A 17,122-nucleotide genomic window follows, 5' to 3' on the forward strand; every position below is an offset into this window, starting at 1 on the left:
CCCCCCCCGCCGTAAAAACTGAACGGTCCCTTATTGGACTCTGATAAGATAATCTCCACCTGTGTGGCACAGGAACTTTAAGTAATCTGCTATTTATGGTGTCATATGCTATTAACACTGACGAAAACTAAGTTGTTGTTGTCGGTTCAACCATATCGTTGTCCTTGATGATGCATGACGTAATAATTTGGCTTCTATAAAGCTCAGTCAGTACCCTGAAGGTACAGAGTACAGGGCTGAACCACACAGTCGGATTTTCCATTTTATTGAAATGCTATTCAATAAAAATGGTCCCAAGAAGTCATTAAAATGCTCAATGGACAGTAAATACTAAAAAGTCAATCTGAAATATGTAAGTTTCCGATGATAATTTATCGGTTCAGTTTAAAATTAACTCTTCTTGTATAGGTCGATGAATTATTTGATAAAGTTTGAAACGACTACATCATTTAGACATAGTTGGCAGTATGAGCTGCTCTATTCGGGTTTGCTTTTTAAAAAGTTTTAAGCTCTTGTCAATTTGTCAAGTTTTAAGAGGCGAATCAAGAAGTGTATCACCAAATCGCAAAGAGAACTTCGAACCTAAGTTTATACCTATGCTCTGCCATATGATTTCATTTTTACGCAATTTTAACGTTACCTGCTACGGTCTTCCCAACTGCTGGGCTTAATCTTGGCCCAGTTCTTTCATGAGTTATTACTGTTTTCCTAATTTTTCTAATCTTTTGGCATGAAATTTCAGTGTTAAACCACCCGGATCATTTACACTCGCAGTCATGCAACAAACACATTTCAACTAGTTTATATCGACCGGAAATTATTTTAAAAAGCTCGTTATGTTTACATTTAATATTCACCTTTTCGAACGGAAAAGATGTTGCAGTATTTGAAGGATTTCGTAAAATGATGCGAATGGTGAATTATGTCATTGATTGTTTCATTAGAACAAGTCGAGCTGTGAATTTTGCGATGGTTAAAAATGATCGATACATAAATATCTCTGTGACATATGGTACTTGTTCTTCACCGATAAGAGAACTCAAAAAAAATCATTATATTGTAACAATTCTTTAAGCGACTTGATGTTATTTTTTCTGAGTTGTTATATTTCTTAAAGGACGAAGTAAAGTGTTCAATTTAAAACGATAACAAACCCCTAAAAAACCAAATGGAACTGCATAACAAGACGCGACCGATGGATTCTTGCGAAAAAAATATTTTGGATAAGGCGCGTCTCGAGACTGATTCTATTCTTCTGAAGTGCGATGCCAATTAAGGTAGAACGCACCTCGGGGACAGACATTCGGACTCTCAAACTTTTACAGTTCTCTTCTGATATACCACATGTGGGGGTTCATTTTAAAGCTCTTGGTGAAAGAAAACTTTTCACCGGCTTAGTTTTTTTGAAATTCGAAAATTTTTATTTTTCACCATAGGGTTAACACAGGGATGGCGGCCATTTTGAATTTCTAAAATCGGTAAATCTTGGGTTATTTGTTTCTCTAGTACCAAAATTTGCACGGTGACCCCCTATTTTTATTCTTGATTTTGAAAGAGAATGATTGAAAGATTCCTTGAGGAAAGTTAGAGCAAAAGTTTAAGTCATTCACTTTCGAGGTGCATATTACCTTAAAGCATGGAGGTAGTCTCTACTACCTCCATGCTTAAAGGGATACAGTCGTCGGAACTGCGTTCAAAGGTCGTGTGGGACCCATACGACCAATGTTAACACTGTATCCAAGGTACGATGGTTGCAGCTATGATGATGAGGTGCATCTAAATATCATGCGCGAAATATATTGCTGGTAAACAAGAAACTCGCACAAGCGCAGTTCCGACGACTGTTTCCCTTCAATGAAGCTTTCAAAAGTTGCTATGCAAAAACAAACAACGTTGTTGGGGAATCTCCAAGCTCATTGATAATACACCGTTCATGACTGAAACTTTGTCTCGCAACATTTTTAGGGCTGCATTCCAACACAAACTCCAAACGACAAACTTTAAAAGCGATGTTTGTAGCTCGTTAAACGTTGAACTTTTACAGTCAGTTGTCCGAGTAAAATAACTTTTCCTTTTTTTTATCAATGTATAAAGTACACGTAATAATGTTGACTTTTAGATAACCTTTTTCGGGGACCATACCAGGGCTGCCACGTTTCAGTTTTAATGACTACAAGTTCGATCGCTATTCTACCCTTAGCTGTTTTCTCCTTCAACATAACAATGCGGTTGAATCATCGATTGTCCTAGAGAACTCCTAGCGTCTGTTCTCGAATGTGACCAGATACGACTACGAGTTGTATTTCTATTGGTCCAAATCAGAGACTTGTCATTGGTGGTCAGGATACCCCATGTGACCGATGACGTAAAAGGATTTCCCAAAATAGCACATCAACAGTGCAGCCCGACTGCGATAATATCTGTCTAAACGCTAGTGGAGATAGGAGAGGTGTAAGCGTTATGTGTTTTTGGAGGTAAGTCCCGATTTGCCTCATTTTGCAGAGATCCAATCCATTCCAGTTGTTTTAGAGTGTATCTATCAAACGCTTTGGTTTCGATATACACCGACGTTACGGAAAGGCATCGAAAAATACAGCCGATGGTGTGCTGCAAACTTATCGTTGTCGCGCTAGAGTCTTTACATGTAATTTGAAGCATCAGCAATGGCGTCGGGTTTGTTTATATACATCGGCTATGTGCATGAAGGTTCACATTTTGCCGCGTTTTGTTTGCATTTACTGGATGGTGTTTGCGTTTATCAAAAGTTTAATGATCTCAGTATTCTTGTAGAATTTGGTTTCGAACGCATGCTTTTATTTCTTGGCCCAAGCACACGTGTATAAATCATGGAGGAAGTCCGTGTTTTGACGTTGTGACCCATATCCATACCTATCCTCATCCAATCTGAGTCACGTGAAATGCAAATTTATTGAGGGGTATCATAGGGTAAGCTCCTGTGGACATCAAGTGTCAATAGCGGATAGATTTTTCAAACACCAACCTAATCGGTGCAAATCAACCATCGAAATCAGACAACTTTAAAGTGAAGTATTTCGTATTGTGAACAGCGACCCGAATATATTCCAAAAAGATGTAATTATTTGAAAGCCTATGTACATATCCCTGGAAGTGTATTAAAGGGGACACATATGTGAATGTGTTGAAACCATGAACATACATGTACACAGCAAATGAATTTCGTGTTTAGCACTGGAATCTTTAGGTTTATTGGTAACCTGGTCGCAAAATAACGGAATATGTGTGCCCTCTTAAGTTTTGTAGTTTTCTGTTTCTGTTTTCTATTTTGTGAAGGGACCGTGGTTAGGATGAATGTTTAATAACTGTAAACTAGAGACATTATGACAATAACATTCCCATACAGCAATTTTCTTACTGGATAGCTTTGTAGTTGCACCACTGTTACAGTTATGTGACATAACATTATGTGACATACATGTCTGCATGGTGCAGACAGTACAAATGTAGTGTCTTGGCCAATACTCAATAAGTGGCAGACTCTACAAGAGACTGTCAATAGGCCCTGATGCATCTTTGTTTGTCAGAGACGTGTCACTGTCATTGCTGAAAGCATGACTAGACTGCTTGAAAAATGATGAAAGAGTGCTACTGGCTCAATCTTCTCTCTTTGGAAAAAATAATACATTTTTATTTGGAGAGTAAGATGTGATGTAATATTTGTTTCAAAATTGAAATTTTGTATTAATATATTTTATTGAAGACAACCAGATTTAAAAAGCTGCATTTTTATTCAAAGTTTTGAAGTTTTATCACATAATTTCTGTACCACCATTTTCCTGAAATTGTAGTGAACCTTGAGCCAAAGAATGACGTCTATTCTTTCTACAACTCATAGCACGAGAACCGGGCAAAATAAGGACCAATTTCAAAATCGTGCAATGGGAAACTTTTTACATGTAGGAGTAACAAACCAGTTTCAGCTCGTTTTTCCCTACACACTTATTAAATAAGTGTGTAGGGAAAAATGAGAATATTACTGTAGTGATGATTTTAGAGAACATGTCATTATTGGCTGAAAAACAACATGGTATGAAGTTGATATGGGCTGAATACTGTTCTTTCATTTTGTTGTGATTTTGACCCATAGTAGTCCAAAGGGTTTGTGTGTATTGTTAAGTTCATTCAAGCACACATTTCAAAAATTTGAAATGTCTTTTACATGACTGTTCAACTTTGAAAGACGATTCAACTTCAAGAGAGGTTTACTTACCAGTAGGTCCATGTTTCAGGAACCACAATCTCATTTGTATATTCAATCACTGTGAAATTGTTCTTCCCACTTAAAGCTTTATCTGTTTAAAATGATAGCAGTAGTTTTAATATTAATGTCATTTCAAACTTAATGAAGCTGAAAGTACCCGCAAACATATATGTGCACCTTTTATTTTCATGAATCGTTAGAGAAATATCCTGGTATGGTCTTAGGAATACACTGAGAACACGCATAAACTGCTGTTCAACTTGCTAAATGTTGTATTTACCTGTCATCTTTTATAGGTAATCACCTTCATCGCTTTGTGACAGGTGATAGTAGTGTGACACAATGTCTGCAAACACCAGTGATAGTGATCAGTTAACCGACTGGACTTTGGTTGATAAAGATGGCAAAATACAGGTGAGATAAAAGAATTTTTAGTCCCCACGGACACGTCCGGGGGGACTTATAGGTTTGGTCATGTCCGTGCGTGCGTGCGTGCGTGCGTGCGTGCGTGCATGCGTCCGTCCGTTCACGCAGATATCTCTGAGATGCCTGGAGCGATTTCATTCAAACTTGATACAAGGATTACTTCATATGGCATACAGATGCACGTCAATTTGTTTTGTGATACGATCCAATATGGCCGCCAGGCGGCCATTTTATTACGATTTTTTCATGTACAGAGCCATAACTCAGGCATGTTCCAACCGATTTTATTCAAAGTTGGTACAAGGACATTGACCAATGTCATACAGATGCACGTCAATTTGTTTTGTGATACGATCCAATATGGCCGCCAGGCGGCCATTTTATTACGATTTTTTCATGTACAGAGCCATTACTCAGGCATGTTTCGACCGATTTTATTCAGAGTTGGTACAAGGACATTGACCAATGTCATAGATATGCACATCAATTTGTTTGTGATACGATCCAATATGGCCGCCAGGCGGCCATTTTATTACGATTTTTTCATGTACAGAGCCATTACTCAGGCATGTTTCGACCGATTTTATTCAGAGTTGGTACAAGGACATTGCCAATGTCATAGATATGCATGTCAATTTGTTTTGTGATACGATCCAATATGGCCGCCAGGCGGCCATTTTATTACGATTTTTTCATGTACAGAGCCATAACTCAGGCACGTTTCAACCGATTTTATTCAAAGTTGGTACAAGCTTATTGACAAATGTCATAGCTGTGCACGGCAATTTGTTTTGTGATACGATCCAAAATGGCCGCTCTGCGGCCATTTTATTACGATTTTTCATGTACAGAGCCATAACTCAGGCATATCTCAACCGATTTTATTCAAAGTTGGTACAAGGACATTGACCTATGTCATACATATGCACGTCAATCTGTTTTGTGATACGATCCAATATGGCCGCCAGGCGGCCATTTTATTACGATTTTTTCATGTACAGAGCCATTTCTCAGGCATATCCGCATGTTTTGACCAATTTTATTCAAAGTTGGTACAAGGACATCGACCAATGTCATAGCTATGCACATCAATTTGTTTTGTGATGCGATCCAATATGGCCGCTGTGCGACCATTTTGTTACGATTTTTTTCATGTCCTGAACCATAACTCAGACATGTATCAAGCGAATTCATTCAAAAGTATTTTTATCACAGACCTAATGAAGAGGACTCTATCCTCTTTGAGGACCTGTAATCAAAGTACCGATTAACAAGTGGGGACTGTGTCATCAACGATGACTTGTTAGAGAATATTAATTGTAGACATTTTCTTAATTCAGTATTACACAGTATTTATTTGGAAGTAGTATGGCCAATCAGTCAGTGTAATGTGGCTTTGTTGCCTGATTTAGAATGACATCAGATGGCAGCATTCTGTACAATCATGATACATATCTGGTATGATTATTAATATTTGTATTATATCATCAATTTAGAAAAGTTAGAGTATTTAAAAATGAAAGGCAAAACCACGAATTCATCTACATTGATGGTATCAGCTGGTGTCCTATTTTATATGTGTATCAAAAAGTTAAAGTGCAATTTTAAATTCATATTACTTTGTGCTTGTAAATTTTTAATTTTCTGTCCCTTATTGACACTTTCACTACTCCACATATACCGTAGGCTTCACTGAGGACCACCTGTTTTGTTTTATGGCTGGCTATTCTCAGCAGAACAAAAAATTACATGTAGATTTTCTCTATCACTTAAAATAAAATTCATGCATAGTGATGAAGTGATTTTTTTAAAACAATTAAAAATTGTATGAGAATGGACCTTTCACCATATTGGTTTGCCCAAGCTCATTGTTTTCAAGGGTGAGACTGGATGGAATCAGGGATGAAGAAGGAGTTACAATTTTTTACAATTTTTTATTTGTTTATGCTACATAATTGTTTTTTTTTTGCAGTGTGGGATCATGTGAACAAACAGCATAACTTTGTAGGAATGTCCTGTCAAAGTAAAGGGCAGAAATGAATTGCTTTCCTTATAATGACAGTGGAAATAATTATGTATAAGCTGTGCCAACAATGTGAACACTTTTACTTTATGTTACCTATGCTTCTTGGAATACTTGTTCCACAAGAAACATTGGCGAGTTTAAAAACAAGTCTATGGAGTGTTCACAATTCTGTCCAATCAGAGAAAAACTGCCTCTTATATTCCAATATAAGTTAAGGCATTTTAGACCTAGATGGTAAATATGCATGGTTTGTTCCACTGTCAAAGAATGTTCATCTGTACTTTTTAGTTCTGTATGAACAAGTTTCAAGGCTTTATTATCAAGACACTGAACTTTTCATGCTTACAGGAAGGAGAAAGTGGCAGCGAGTCTGCATCTTCAGACTTTGTAACTTTGGAAGCAGAGACTGGGGCTGTAGAATACCACAAACCCAGAGAGCGAGACGAAGATGATGGTGATGATGATGTTGACATTCTTGTAGAGCATCAAACAGACCAAACAGAACAAATTCAATCATTAGAGTTGGCAGATGGAGAAGCCAAATCTGGGGAGGCAGAACCTGACATTGGACATGCAACTCAAGAAACATGCATCAAAGAACCCATCAAACACTTTGAAATTCCTGCTGAAGAAACCGCTAGCGTCGATTATGTTGAAGGAAAAAATGTTGATGAGGAACAATCAGTAGAGCAGGCAGAAGTTGTGGAGGAGGACATTGATATAGCTGTGGAGGAAACAGATAACAACCATACTGAAGACAGAGAAGTAGAAGAATTGACTGTAAAATTGATTGCAGGCAGTGATGGGTTGGATGGTGCCACTGACAATGGGCATGTGGAAGAAGTTTTACCTTGTCCTCAAATTGAAGAACATGATCAAATTGAACATGCTGAAGGTAAAAGCTATGTTCTGATCATGAAATATTTTGTAGACCATTGTCATTGGATTTTTCTTGCTTTGTTCAGTCAACCTCTCACCACCATGGTTTGACCCAAACCCATCATTACCAATGGTGATTGTGGACGTGTTTACAGGGAATTGGGGTGAACAGGTTAAAGAAAGAACAAATACATATTAATTGGACATACAAGCATATAACATGCATGTTAGACATTGAATTTCTTGAAAAATGTATGCATATGGTGAAGGATTACTTAGATTTATAAAGTACATGTATAATAAAGATAAAAATTCAAGAAGTCTATTTAGAAGAAAATTTTAATAGTACATGTAATTGTATTTTGTTTGAAACTTTGTTATTTTGCACAGAAGTAAATACAGTCAATTGTACCAAGTATTGGTAATTTTCGTCCTATTTTGACATGATATTTTATAAACTGTTAAGAGGAGAAAAATCTAGTTGGGAAAATGTGATCAGTGGAGTTAATATTTATCCAGGTGTTGGAAGCACTTTGTGGGTTAAATCTATAGTCTCTTTTGTCAAAATAGAACACCGACATACCTTTATGTAATGCAATTTTTATTTTGAAGAATTCCAATTATCAGTTATCAATATTCATAAATGTTACCAATGACAATCATACCTTAGCATTGTCACAAAATGTTTTGACTTAACTGAACACGTGATCATTGATGAACCAAGGTTATTTTATGAAAATCTGCAAACTAAACAATGTATGCATTAATATCACTATTCATTTGCTGTTAAAAGCTGTTGTATTTAAATCTATAAAATGTACCCTACTTCATGGTTGCATGGAAATACAGTTTGCCACTCTGTATAAGTATTTCTGTAAATAATTAACAAAGCTAGATGTGCAAAACTATAGACTCATACTGGTATTCCCTGTAACCTGTCAAAGTGGAAAATAATATCTTCTGTTTAATGTTGTGTTTTTGTATAATTATTAATGTGTAAGCTAATGTTACATGGTAATATTTTATTTGAATCGCATGATTTGGTTCAATTAGTACTAAGTAGGATATTTGGTCATTAAATCAAGATGATACTCATATACAGTATTTTGGTATGCACAGAAAAATTTGTCCTTGATGCAAATTTTACAGTAAAAAACATGCAAAGTTTTGAATATTTACAGGACAATAATATAAATAACCAAAAGATAGAAAATTGAAACGTGTATTCAAATTTAATGTGCTTAGGTGTATAACATCAATTGTTCAATACTTTAATGGACGATTGCTCTTGAGTATGAACTTTGACCAATATGTAGATACAGGTCTGAACCACAAGTGTGACATGATTCAATGTTTGCCTGTTCCTTTCAGGTGCTGTTGCTGCTGCAAGTTACAGGATTCCTTTAACCCTCATACCCAAACACTGCAGTGAAGACAGCTGCAGTAGTTCTGATTCCGACTTTGTCCGTATTGACCCTTCTACCATTCCTGATGAACTGGATTGTGTTAGTTGCCGGGCAACGGAGCCATTGACATCATCCACATGCACTACATGTACCAGTGTGTCGCCGGCCTCATCACTCTCAAACTTCAGCTTCCTACCACGTAAGAGGCCCAAAGGTAGTAGTGAGATCTCCACATGAGTGCCCCAAATTATCAATGTGTGATATTTATATGATTCAGACCCCATGGTTTAGACCACAGCATGTCAGGGGAGATCAAGACCTGTGTGTTTCATTTTGGTGACATCATCACTCTGCTGTGCCAAATCTTTCCAAGTCAACTATCTTGTCACCTCATAACTCAATATTCATTCCATTCTGTATGTTTCATTACTTGATGTATGTATGGGCCTTGCTGTGAAAACTGTACCCCAGATTTAGTGCAGCTATAAAACAGAAAATGACATCATAAAATGAAATCATGTGATACCTTCATAGAGTCATAAAAGAGTTGTAAATTGTCAACAGCCTGCATGTCATAGTGTTTTTACATCATACTGCTAGCATACTGGTTATTACTTACCAACACCACACATCATCTTAGTCGACACACAGGAAAACACACAATGAATGAGAAGTCCTCTGACATGCTGATGAAATTAATTGACAATATTCTCAATAGTTTCTGTATGACTGACTCACTATGTACATCCTAGGTGAAGACCTCATTACAAATCCTTAGTCATGTTTTTGTAGCGTAGCTTCAGAATTTTGTTTTTAAAAGTCTTGTCTTTGCTTGAAATAATTACCACGCTCTAAGAATCAACTAACGTATTCCAATGGACATGCATGGTTACAAAAATTCCCAGAAAGGCTGCATTTTCATCCTTTGGGATGATGTTTGAATATTGAATATTTGAATGTTCATGAAAATAAAGATTAAAAATGCATGTTGGTCAGCAGTAGTCAACCTTTTGTGATCAAGTGAGTGTTTGTTTTGAAGTCAGTGCAAGCCACTTTGTTGATTTCTACCAGCACAGTGGTCTCTGTGCATAGTGAAATTCTTGCAACATGTCATATGTTAACAAATTGATCTACAAAATGTAAGTCATCACAGAGCAATCATACAGTTAATTGTGCACTTTTCATAGGCAGTCAAAACTTACATGTACAATGTTGAAAATAACTAAATTATTTCCAGCTGAAAGTATTACCCGGTAGCTCTCAAATTGCTTGTGAAATAAGCAACCTTATGAAAATGCACCTCATTTGTTAGATTAGTTTTCACTAACATTATGTAAATATTGTCTGACTTGTTTGTGCAGTTCCAGTGGAAGGTGGAGATGATCCGTGTGACCGACCGGACAGTCCCGACACATTGAATGGCTACGATTCGGACAGTGATGTGTCTGTCATTGAGGATTATGACTCTCAATCTATGCTTGATGACCTTGCCCCAGAAGCAAGCAAACCAGTTGTACGCCGCTATCGACATTATAGGGATGACGGCCTCAATAACAAACTAAATTGGATCTTGATATTGGTTGTGACTGCAGGAATAGCCCTGGGGATTGGCCACTTTATTGGTAAGTGATTCAAACAAAGAAAGTTTTTGTGAGTTACATGTCACATTTCATTATGATCTTTTCAGTGTGATCCCTTACAACTCTTTCACCAACAATGATTTGACCCAAACGTATCGTCTTTTTGGCAAATTTAGAAGTTATTGGGAGAATGGATTAAAAGGGGCAATGGTATTTTGTGAATGATCCAGCAAGATCTGAATAACCTTTCCTTTGATATAAAAGATTTTCATGGACATGTTATCTGATTCGTTTGCAGGATCAAGCAATGAATACCATCACAAGAAAAAGATCCAGGAGGGACAAATTCAGAGATTGAAGTCCCTTCAGAATGAGTTGCTGAGCTGTTTGGAGAAAGATGAAGAGTGGGGAAAGTCACTTGATGGCAATGAACAAACTGACCAAGATAATTATCTCTACTCGACATGCAGTGTAAGAGCAAAAGAGGCCGCATCTTCCCTGGACCAAAGCAGTGAACCAGTTACAGACGGACAAGATGGCACAGAAAATGATCAGCCTGACCAAGCAGAGTTTGGTTCTGCACACACAATTGACAATTTGGAAGAGAGTTTTCAAGAATATGTTTCAATACACCAGGAAGAAAACATGCCTGTACAAGAGAGCGAAGATGCTACCGCAGTGGAACGAGAGAGTGTCAGTAGCGAAACTGAAACCACGATCCCAGAACAGCCTGTATCACATCAACTTGAGGATAACATCAATGTAGAGGTGATGGCTGAAACTGATCAGCTTCATGCTTCAGGTGATCAACTGAATCATGACAACATTGTAGAAATTCAAGAACTTGGTTCACGTACACAAGAGGAGAATTTAGACTCTTTCAGTGAAAATAAGGTTACTAATGAAGGGACTGGTAACAGTGATAGTCTCTCAGAATCAGATATAGACTCTGGTAACAGTATGGAAGAATCAACCCAACCTCTTGTTGAAGATCATTCCTATGATCAGGACTCAAGTAATATTGATCAAGACACAACAACTCAGTTTGAAGAACACACCGAAAGTACTGTGGATGAACATGTTTATGTAAATCCTGGCCTCAATGATGATATCTCAGAATATGTCAGAATAGAAGTGGAAGATGATATTACTGAAAGTGTGGATATGGCAGATGCTGGAGAAGACACTGCTGAAGATCTTGATACAGCTGATGATGAAAGCGAAGTGAACATCAGCCTTGTTGTTTCATGCCAAAAAAGAGTTGAAGAACTATCAGAGGATCTGTCATTTGCTCAAGGCAGAGCAGAAATGTGGAAGAGGTTGTTTGTCAATGAACGTGAAAACAAAGAATCCACCGGCCACAGTGATGATCCTGCTCTGAGCTTCTTTACGTGTGTTAACATGTTTTTACCTGCAATCAATGTCTCAGAAGCTATGAAACCCATTCGCAAGACTCCCCTTGCAGACTTCAGTGAGACAGTGGCTAAGTTATACCGTGATGGTGGTAATGCCGTGAAGGATCTGTCTGAGACCATTCAAGATCAGTGGAGTAAAGTGAATGACTTTGTGCAATCGGAACAGTTCCAGTCATACATCAATTCAAGTAAGGAAGTTGTGACGTCACTCAATAACATGCTAAAGGTCAAGCTGGATGAAGCAAAGAATATGACAAAATCAGAGGAGTTTGCTGCTTTTACAAAGAAGACAACATCTGCCTGGTCAAGAGTTTCAGAAAAACTCTCCTCAAAGTGGCAGGAATTTAAAACATACACAACATCAGAAGACTTTAAGTCAAAGGTGACAGAAGTTGGCAAGAGCATACAGAAAACATGGCAGTCAGTACAGAATTACTCAAATAAGATTTTACATGGTGACGATACAAGTTCAACACTTGGATCAGTGACTGATTCTATCAAGAGAACTGTTGATTCAACCTGGCAAGGTGTCAAAGAAACTGTCGGGCATGTTTTACAGAAGGGAAAGAAAAGACACAAACATCATCATCAGAAGGGAGAAAGACGAGACAAGGACAAAAAACACAAGAAGAAATGGCTTGGCACCATCAAATTACCCGGAGAGGAGAGAGCTCCACTTGAAGACAAGATATATGACAAAGAAACTGGAGAGTATCGATACAAAACATCCAGAAAAGTTTGGATAGAAAACATGAAGAAAGCACGTGCAGAAGCCCCAGCTGTTGTTGATGGAGAGTACAGACCAGGAAGAGTCAAGAAACGTAAGTTTCTGAAAAAGATAAAGTTACCGGGGGAAGAGAGAGACAGCGAATCATGGTTTGATTTCTGGAGTGACAGTGACAGCAACTCACAAGATAAGCATGGCTCTGATGAACAGATACCTGAGGCAAATGAAGTTCCAAGGAAAAAACATAAAAGAAACAAAGAAGATAGTGAGAGAAAAGATGGATGCAGAAAGAATAAATGTTCTAAACATCATAAAGGGAAGGATAAGAAGGAGAGAATTAGGAAAGATGAAGTCAGGGATAGTTGGGAAACCTTTGAAGAAGATTATGATATCCAATGCCGTGGCAACAAGCAGTGTATCGATAAACAGGTGGAAGATGCAAGAAAGTTGTATGTTGAATTGCTACATTATCGTCAGTGGCTTAAGGATCGGCATTACAAGAAGGATATGAAGGAGTTAGAAGAGTTCCTGAGTGATCTGGAAGAGTTCATGGATGACCCACATCCGGACGACAAAGACCTGGAAGAATTGCAGGAGGACTTTGAAGAAGTCCTGGAAGATATGGAGAAGAGAGCCAAGAAACACAACAGGAAACAACAAAAAGAGAGGGAACAGCAGGAGAAGGAACTGGAAAATATCCGTCAAAAATCAGACAAGGAAAGAAAGAAAGAATCCATGGAAGAGGAGGAGGATGTGAAAGATGAAAAGAAACGAGGATTTGGGCATAAGAAGAAAAGAGACAACAACGGTCATGCAAAAACTAAGAGAAGAGAATTTCATCAAGAGACTGTTGTAAAACCAGCTTTAAATGATCCTTCCTATGAAAGGCAAAAAAGGACTGGAAATCAAGAGAATATGCCCTACAGTACTACGGAAGACAGTGATGCTGATTGGTTCTTCAGAAGGGCAGAGGACAGGGAAGAGCAGAGGTGGCATCTACCCACATGGCAGGAAGATGCAGACCCTTTTGATAATTGGTTCTTTCACCGAGCACAAGGCCGCAGTGATGACAGAACAGGCATCACCATGTGGGACATGTACAACTGGTTTCTGGAAAGGTATGAACATCGACAAGAGTGGAGATCATACAATATGGATGACCAGTCCAATTGGTTTCTCCGCAGACCGTAAAGCTTCCAGTATCTTCACTTAGTGCTAATTGTCAGAATTGTTGTAGAAATTTACAAAATTTCCACTGATTAATCTTCACCTTTGCTGGAATGATCACTGAATAGAAATATTTGTGATATTTGAAGTTTTTGGTCATTGTTATGTGAAATGTCTCTATCATAATAGGAATGAAATTTCTAATTTACATAAATGGAATTAAAGTATTTATCATGCACCATGGACTATGTACATGAATGTACATCACCATTGTTAAGCATCTGCTAGTAGTCATGTTTGGATATTTAGAATTGTCTAGTTACTGTATTTGAATATTTTCATTTCATAATTTTAATTCCATCATAGTGTTTGAATGTGAAGAGCTTTTGGGTCTATATGTATTTGGAACTTGTATTACTAACAAGTTATTGGTAATTAAACAAAAGCTTTGTTTTAATATGCGATTCATATTACTTTGAACGTTTATTCACCTTTACATGTCTGGATTCAAAATCAGTAGAAACATTTACTTGGAATTACAGTGTATATTTTATGTATGGCATGGCAGATTTAAAATTTGAGTTATGATTATTTGCTTTGAAATATTACAAGTGTTATTACACTAGATGTGCAATCGCTCAAATAATGTGCAAGCAAGGCAATGGTTTGGTGAGATGTAGAAAACAAGTGCAGATATAGCTCTTTGCTTATAATTTAGTTCAGAAGTAAACTCTGAATTGTCAATGTTTTGACTGCAATTTACTGTTAGGTTTCATTTTGGAAGTAGGTCTGTTAGCATTTGTGATGTGGAAATGTATACTTTATTTTCATCCCATTAACTTGAATATGAATATGAATGCTTAGATACCAGTGTATTAACTTGTTTCAAATATTTAATACCCACCAAAGTCAAAATGTAACAATCATTGCCATGGTTTTACCTCTAGACTGTTGCACAGATTCAACCTCTGCATGTTTCTTGTATTCACGTTTCCTCAATAATTTCTCATTCAGCCAAGTCACTGAGAAGAAATAGACATGCAAAAGATCATAAGATCACAGGTATTGTATTTGAATATGCCTAGGTGATTTTGAAATCGGGTCAATCTCCCATAAACCTATCATGAGTCAGAGATAAATCATTCCTTCTGTGTATGTTGAAGCAGGGATCCAGGTTAAGAGAAAATCAATCTATTCTCTGAATCAACACATGTATAAAATATTCCACTACCTACAAATCTTGAGCATCATGTAATAATTGTCACAATTTACAGTTTCTCAGTTGTGCGTTACAATTTTTTAAAATGATTTGTTAGCATGAAGTTTTTAATGGAAACAGTACATTTCTATGTAAATTTGGTCTTGCGCTCTCAACAGTTTACCTGCTTATTTGAAATTCTGCCTGTATTTTCATGAAATGGTCTATCGTGTATTTTATTTCACATTGTTCAGCTTTTGCCAGGTACTGGTTATAAATTGTCATCTTTGACAAAAGTTCAAGTAAAAGTACAAAATACAGACATTGTGTCCTTTCCATCTGTGCGAGAGTGATAGCGTTTATGCCAATGTAGCTGCATGTATGGCTGTATTTTAACCCCTTGACAATCTTGACACAATGAAATACTATGTAACTCCAATGCCACGAAATTCTGGCAAGATCTAATAAGTATTCACTGTAAGTTAGGAACAGCAATGTTACCAGGCATTGTTGATGTCAAGGGGTTAAAATTTTCCTCGGTACAAATGGTAGGCCTTTTCAAAATTTCATATGACATCTTGCCAAATTTCTATATTTCAAATCCAAGTATGCCATTTTCATCCATGAACTTTGATTTCCCAAATACACTCAAAGTGGCCGAGGTGATTTTGAAAACTGTTTGTGTGTGCAAAGTCAAAAGGTAGCTGCATTTACCTCACTTCATAAACTTTGAAAGATGGCCGAAACAGCGCAGATTTGCAAGTCTACTGTACACTGACATAACTGAAATGCAGATTGTGTATGCTTGCTGTCTGGATTGGATGTCTTCAAAGTATCACAATACACTTTCACTCTTGAACTTCACAAACTTCCAGAATCTGTACCTGCTGGCATTCTTGTGTAAAGTTTGCAACTTTTAAACCCAAAGTAGACACTGATCTAGCTACATGTAGTTGCCTAGGAGACGAGTTGCTCAAAGTTTTGATTCCAGTCCCTTTCCCTCTCCTACTGAACTTTCATCTGTTATTGATATTGATATGACTGACTTTGGTTGGATTTGGTTTGCAACTACACAACTTGCAGCATGTTCATGAATGCTGCCTTATATTCTGTTGTAATCCACATATATTCAAAGTCTGATCAAGTCACCCATTCCAAACTCAGGGTATTGATTATTGATTATCTTACGCATCCATGCTTCCGCAAATTATGCTTCCGCAAATTCAACTCTGTAAAACGAAAATCGTTGTAGAAAGCATCTTTTCCACATGGTAACTGAACTGTATTGGCATTGAGTTCTGAATGAATCAATTGCTCATTTAATACCACAGATGTAGGAAATTATTTTGTGAAGAAATACTCAAAATTTGAGTTTTACCGGCATTTATCCTGCTGAACATCTTGTTTGTCCAGTAATACTGAGATGTCATCATTATACGTCACAAATATTCAAAGTAATATATTTCAGGTGAAAAAAGGTGTGTAGAACATGAATATGAAAATCAGAGCAGTTGTGCATGATAGAGCTAGTAATCTATGTACCAGTTTCAAATAGTTACAGAATCAGTGATTACCCTGTTCATCCCCAATTCCCTGTGAACAGGTCCACAATAACCATTGATAAGAATGGGCTTGGGCTAAACCATGGTGGTGAATGAGTTAAAGATTAAAGATTAAACTATTGCTTGAACAAGACATTCCATCTTGTGCCCTTCTGAATCTTTACAATTATTATGGTCATGTCTTCATCACTTGATAGATTGTGAACTTAATGCAATGTGTACTAGTTAGAAATGTTGATAGTATTGCTGCCATACTGGTATAACGTTTAGATTACAGATCCAAGTTAACCCTTAAGACGCCATAGACTTTCATGCCATATAGCCTCACATGCCAAGAACTTTTGGAATCAATAAACTTAACATGTTACCCTTCTTTTAGACAGGTACAGTGTGTTTCCTGTGATTGGAAGCCCAGCCAAACCAGTATGAATTTCAAAGATCAGATCCAAGTTAAGGGTTTGTACTTGCAGTGATATTTAAGTGAAAAAGACGGTGA

At 37.2% G+C, this 17,122-nt stretch overlaps 1 protein-coding gene across 2 annotated transcripts; it reads left to right on the forward strand.

Annotated features, from left to right (window-relative positions):
• Positions 1-2,379: 2,379 nt before the first annotated feature.
• On the forward strand, positions 2,380-15,384 carry LOC139122048 (uro-adherence factor A-like). 2 transcript variants are annotated; one of them, XM_070687418.1, is made up of 6 exons: positions 2,380-2,474; positions 4,537-4,654; positions 7,041-7,587; positions 8,943-9,191; positions 10,339-10,599; positions 10,856-15,384. In XM_070687418.1, the coding sequence occupies exons 2-6, from the start codon at positions 4,583-4,585 to the stop codon at positions 13,888-13,890; spliced, it is 4,164 nt and encodes a 1,387-aa protein (XP_070543519.1). In that variant the 5' UTR covers positions 2,380-2,474; positions 4,537-4,582; the 3' UTR covers positions 13,891-15,384. The 2 variants fall into 2 exon arrangements, with proteins under 2 accessions (XP_070543519.1, XP_070543520.1); XM_070687419.1 differs by having other exon boundaries at positions 8,943-9,176.
• Positions 15,385-17,122: the final 1,738 nt, after the last annotated feature.

Source organism: Ptychodera flava, chromosome 21, assembly GCF_041260155.1.
Source record: "Ptychodera flava strain L36383 chromosome 21, AS_Pfla_20210202, whole genome shotgun sequence".
Classification (NCBI taxonomy): Eukaryota; Metazoa; Hemichordata; class Enteropneusta; family Ptychoderidae; genus Ptychodera; species Ptychodera flava.